Source organism: Cornus florida, unplaced genomic scaffold (assembly GCF_030987335.1).
Source record: "Cornus florida cultivar Cherokee Brave unplaced genomic scaffold, ASM3098733v1 CherokeeBrave_3.0.0_Hap2_Chr11, whole genome shotgun sequence".
NCBI classification, from domain to species: Eukaryota; Viridiplantae; Streptophyta; class Magnoliopsida; order Cornales; family Cornaceae; genus Cornus; species Cornus florida.
The window spans coordinates 105,322,789-105,328,557 of record NW_026775581.1 but is presented as its reverse complement, the minus strand read 5'-3'; the positions used below and the strand labels follow the sequence as shown (position 1 = coordinate 105,328,557).

Here is a 5,769-nt window from a genome sequence, read left to right as displayed (position 1 = left end):
CATACTCTGCCATTCACAAAATTAATGAAAAGAAAAGAAAATGTTGACAAAGATAGCAAGCACGTTTGAAAAAGATTAGCTATTCAATATTTAGGTTTATGAGCTAAAAACAACTTAAATTCTGATTTAAACAGGTTATATCTATTCACATACATCATTCAATATGGCACTCTTGGTGTGAGCTCAAAAATGGATTTCTAACCAATCATCAACAAATCCGAAAAAATTTATTCCCCTCCATATAATATTCCAATGGAATTCTCTCTCTCTCTCTCACTCACGCACACGCACACACCACCACAAGGACTGACCTGTATCAAATTTTAATCCTAATAAGCTATAGTTAGGTATCAAATCTAATTTCTAAGTTATGGTATATTCAATGATGCAATTGGAAAACTAGAAGAAGAAAAAGAAAATAAAAAGAAACAATAATGTATTGTGCATGCTTACCTGGAGCTGCATAACCAACTGTTCCCCTTACTGCAACTGAACTGCTTTGTTTTGGAGTTGTGAGTTGTTGAAGAAACCTTGCTACCCCAAAATCTCCTACATGAGCGACCATGTCACTATCAAGTAGGACATTGCTTGGCTTTAGGTCACAATGAATTATTGGCGTTTGACAATGATGGTGAAGATACTCGAGTGCTGACAACACATCAACTGCAACATTAATTCTTTGAAGAAGGTTTAGGCTCTGAATTTGATCACTCTCTCCGTTACTAGATGTTGGACTTGGATGCAACCAACTCTCTAGACTTCCATTGGGCATAAACTCATAGACTAGAGCCTTAAAATCATTTCCTTGAAAATCAATGCTTGAGCAAGAAGTTATGATCTTTACCAAATTTCGATGTCTGATGTTTCTTAAGGCTTCACACTCGGCCATGAAACTTTTGGAAGCTCCCCGACGGAGGAGGTTTAGTACTTTAATTGCAACAATGGTTTCACTTGGATCAAGGATTCCTTTGTAAACAGAGCCATAACTACCCACACCAATCAAATTTTCTGAGGAGAACCTGTCAGTTGCTTTGAGGAGCATTTCATAAGACACTTTCAAGAATGAATCCCTCAACACTATTCCAGAAGGTTGAGCATTTCTTTTCTTTTTAACCCAACAAAACCAGAAAGATAGGACCATTATAAAACCCAAAATCGTGCACGGTATCGAGATTACTAATACGAGCACAAGAGAACTTTTATGTTTTCTTGGTTTTTTGATGTTGCAATTTGGTAGTCGAAGTTTGGGTATGCCTCCACAGAGCCTATTGTTTCCTACAACTGATATTGCACTAGCATTTGCAAAAACACCATCAATAGGCACCTCACCCTCAAAATTGTTGAAGGATAAATTAAGATTCTCCATGGAAAAATTCTCCAAGAACCTTGGAATCTGTCCAGACAATTTGTTCCGAGAGAGATCCAAGTTTAGAATACCTCTCAAGGAACTCAATGATTGAGGAATAGATCCGTTGAAGGAGTTTCCCTCCATATAGAGGTTTTCGAGGCTAGTGCAACTCTCAAGACTATTAGGAATTTCACCAGACAACTCATTCTTAGATATATCCAAGTCCTCCAAATTTTTTAGGCTGTCAACCTCTGAAGGGAGCGATCCAAACAAACGGTTTCGAGATAAATTTAGTGACATAGAAAGAGCTGAAATTTTCAAAATTTGTTTGGGTATGGTGCCACTAAGATTATTTTGGGAAAGATCTAGCAATAACAGTTTTTTGCAATTTCCAAGACTCAAGGGTATGTTGCCCACTAATCTATTTTCACCCAAGTAAAGCTCTGTCAACAATGACAAATTTCCTATAGATTCCGGAATTTCCCCATGGAATGTATTTCTGTCAATAAATGCCCGTTGTAACTTTTTAAGTTTTCCTATAGTAGCTGGAATTGTGCCCGTGAATTGATTACCATATAGAGATAAAAGATTTAGGTTGACAAGATTACCTATTGCTGAAGGGAGTTCTCCATATATGAAATTTTGTCCAAGTGTTAGATAAAAAAGTTGATTTGAGAGATTACCAATGGAATTGGGTAATAGCGTTCTGAATTGGTTAGCGACCAGATCTAATATCTGCAAATTGCTACAGTTGGCCAAAGAGTCGATGAAGTTCATTTCATCTGGCTCTCCACTCCCTAAATTATTACTAACTAAAGAAATCTCGTTTAGATTTTGTAGGCCTCCAAAATTAACCCCTAATTTCCCACTGAAATTATTGAATCCAATTTCAAATCTTTCTAGTGCTGTACAATTGGATATTGAGAGTGGAATGGGTCCGGTAAAATTGTTTTGCCATAATTCAAGGACTTGAAGATTAGGGAGCATCATACCCAAGCTCGGCGGAAGAGTGCCATGAAGATGGTTATTAGGCAAAGAGAGTAGAGTTAGAAAAGAAAGATTGTAAATGGAAGGAGGGATTATACCAGAGAGTTCATTGCTGCCAAAAGCCAGTCTTTTTAGGTTTTTCAATTGACCCAAGGCATTAGGAAGTCTGCCCGTGAAAGAATTTGTAGCTGCAGACACATGTTCTAGAGAAGTCAATCTCCCAATGAATTGAGGGAACCCCCCAGTGAAGTGGTTCCAGTGCATGCTGAGAAATGTGAGCTTTGACAAGGAACCAAGTTCTTCTGGAAGTTTCCCAATTAGCTCATTGTAACCTAAACCAAGATACTTGAGATTGGAGCAGTGGGATAGGTTGGTTGGAATTTCCCCTTCAAAGCTGTTTCTGGTGAGATTCAATATCTGCAGCCTGAACAAGTGACCAACTTGAGCAGGGATTTCACCTTGAAGGGTGTTGTTGTTGAGGCGTAATACCCGAAGGAAGCTCAAGTTTCCGACATAAGGTGACAATGAGCCCGCTAAGCCTCTGGACCCTAGATCAATGCTGATGACTCTACTACGATGGCGACGACCACATGCAACACCTTCCCACATGCAGAAATGAAGGGACTCATTCCATGAGCTCACGACACCTTGAGGGTCATGAATAATCTTTGACTTGAAGGCCAACAATGTAAGATGATCTGTCTCATTTTTGCCAATAGTTATCGTACTGGCAGTGACATTAGGTAGTGTACTCACGATGACATGCAGCAATATTGTGATGAACACTAGGGATAGTTTTTGTATTTTGGAGGACTTCAGAGGCATAATTGAACTCATTTTTGAAACTGCAAGATTTCAGAAATGTGAGGCTAGTTAGAAAGACTAGCTTGAATATATCCAGAAAGATCACTATATATGTATATTATATATCTGTCAAAGAGGCACTTTCCAAAGTCTTCCTTTCTCTTTCAGAAGTTTACTTTATTAGCAGAGAGACTGTGTCGTTAAACTTGGGTCCACAACTTTTCTAAGAGAAACGGGTGAGATTTATCATTTTTTGAGGACTTGTATGAATCTGTCGAGAAAGATGACTTCTATTGATATATATATATATATATATATATATATATATGTCAGGAAAAGTACGTGATTGTTTGAAAGAGAATAATATGAAATTTATGCGGTCGAAATTTTGTATTATTATTATTATTATTATTATTATTTAATAGTAAATCACTAGTTTTAGTCAAACTTATAAATTCTCTATCTTTTAAGTAAACTGAATTGTCCCTCAACTAGCTAGCTAATATAATTTTATTTAAATTATTTACATATGATTTCTTAATTTTTTTATTTAATTTATAAGAGGACCGTTTAAATGCCGTTGCACTGTCGCAACCAACTTTTCCTCCACAAAGTGGACTTGACTTGTACATAATTTTCTTGTCAAATACGAAGTATATATTAATGGCTCCATTCAAGAAAGTAATTGAATTCAGTCGAATGAATGCTTTACTACTCTGACTTGACTTGTAAGTAAATTCACATGAAAGCCTTTATCGAGCCTATTCCTTTTTCCAGTCTCTCACGGTTTAACTTAAATGCAACATATTTATTAGCCAATTGGGAAAGTAAACATGATGAATAAACAATAAAGAACACTACATTCAACTAAAAAAAATAATAATAATAAAGAACACTTCATAGTGTTGAAATTTTATTCTCTCAAAATAAATAAGTAAACAAACAAATAATATGGTTTCGATTCCTAAAAGAAGGTCATGGGTTCTAGTTTCTTTGGAGGCAGGGTGTGTGAGTGAATTACTTTAATTAAAAATAAAAAATAAAAAAAAACTTCAATTCTGCTAAGTGGAGAACCAAGGCTTCAAATTTTCTGACTATGAAATAAAATCCCTAAAGTAAAAATTGAAACAAGACATAACCTAACCCTAACTTCAGTTTGTCAAATACCATACAACTTATTGTAGTAATCCACTTAGTCCCAACCTTTTTCTAAAACCTTTGAGTATTCATGCGACTTCACTCCTTTCCAAAGTCTTCCGTATCTCTTTTTCGAAAGTTTTCTCTGGCGTGTTAGGCATTTTTCTAAGAATTGCAAGCATGCGCAATGATGGATTTAGAGACTTGTACCACATTTTTCATAGTAAAGTCCCTATGCATTGTTTGTGATGGATTTGAAGACTTGGATAATTCAAAATTGTAATTAATTTCGGCTGTTTAGTGTCTAATTTGAGTGGGAATCTAATGAATTGCTTTGAAGGTGGCATGGGTTCAACTTTCTGGATTCAAGTCAAGTAAATGTTCAGATTTTGGTGCTTTTAGTGGCAACAACCATCATTAATTTTGGAGTTGTGCATTCAACTTCCATTGAATGTGAGCATGCACTAAAGAGGAGGTTGAGGATTAAGTCCTAAATAATAATTTAATATGTTGGATTTGTTAGGGTTTCACACACACAATTGGCAAATATAATAGATAAAAATTCACACACAAATAAAAACGAGTCCACAGGCGAAGAATGACTAACAATACTTCAAAAATTTGATTACACACTATTATCTCTCTCTCACAATCTCAACTCTCTTTTTCGCTCTACAATTTACTCTTTTCATACCCATATATATTTATAGAGTCTTTAAATTCAAATCCTTATTGGACAAGTATTCCCCAACTTGCCTATAAAGAGTTACCATATCAATCCTAACTCTAAAATATGAACTTTATGTGACACAATTTCCTTAACAAATTTCAACATTCCAAAACGGGAAAAAAAGGAAATTAATTTCAATATTCCAAAACGAAAAAGGAAATTAATTTCTGTAGACAATTTTGAGCCACAAACCCAACAATCTCCACCATGGCTCATACGCTCCTCTACAGCTCCACCTTGAATGAAGATCATTCCACATTGAACAAATATTTCTCCACCTCAAATAAATCACTATGATGAAATTGAGAAACACTCTAACAATCTTCACATTTTCTCAAATTTATCACTCTTCTTCTTGTTGTTCTTCATTGCACCACTATACTCATCTATTCTTAGCGAATTCCAAGCTCAAATAATTAAACTTGGAATCTACTTTCGCATCACCAAATTGAACTCTTCTTGCTTTCGGAATAAAGGCCGGTACTCTTGCAATTGTCAAGACTTCTTCTTTTTCTTGTTGTTCTTGATTCTTTATTCTAGTAGATCTCGAAAGTCTTTGCAATTGCTCCACCTAGCATAGTATTTCCTAACAGAATATAGAGATTGTTGACCTTCCTTTCCAAAAGCATGACACGTGGCCCTCTTCTAATCTTTCATCAATTCATTTTTCACTTCACACCAACAACATTTGGAATCCAATGCTCCCACAGAGATCACATTCCTTCTAACACTTGGAACATAGCGGACATTCGTTAGGATTCTT

The 5,769-nt window shown here is 35.7% G+C and overlaps 1 protein-coding gene across 1 annotated transcript; it reads right to left on the bottom strand.

The window, feature by feature from the left end:
* Positions 1 to 240: 240 nt before the first annotated feature.
* Positions 241 to 3,172, bottom strand: LOC132281760 (putative receptor-like protein kinase At3g47110). The gene has a single exon (XM_059783430.1). It carries the CDS (start codon positions 3,170 to 3,172, stop codon positions 380 to 382), a length of 2,793 nt encoding a protein of 930 aa, XP_059639413.1. The 3' UTR covers positions 241 to 379.
* Positions 3,173 to 5,769: the final 2,597 nt, after the last annotated feature.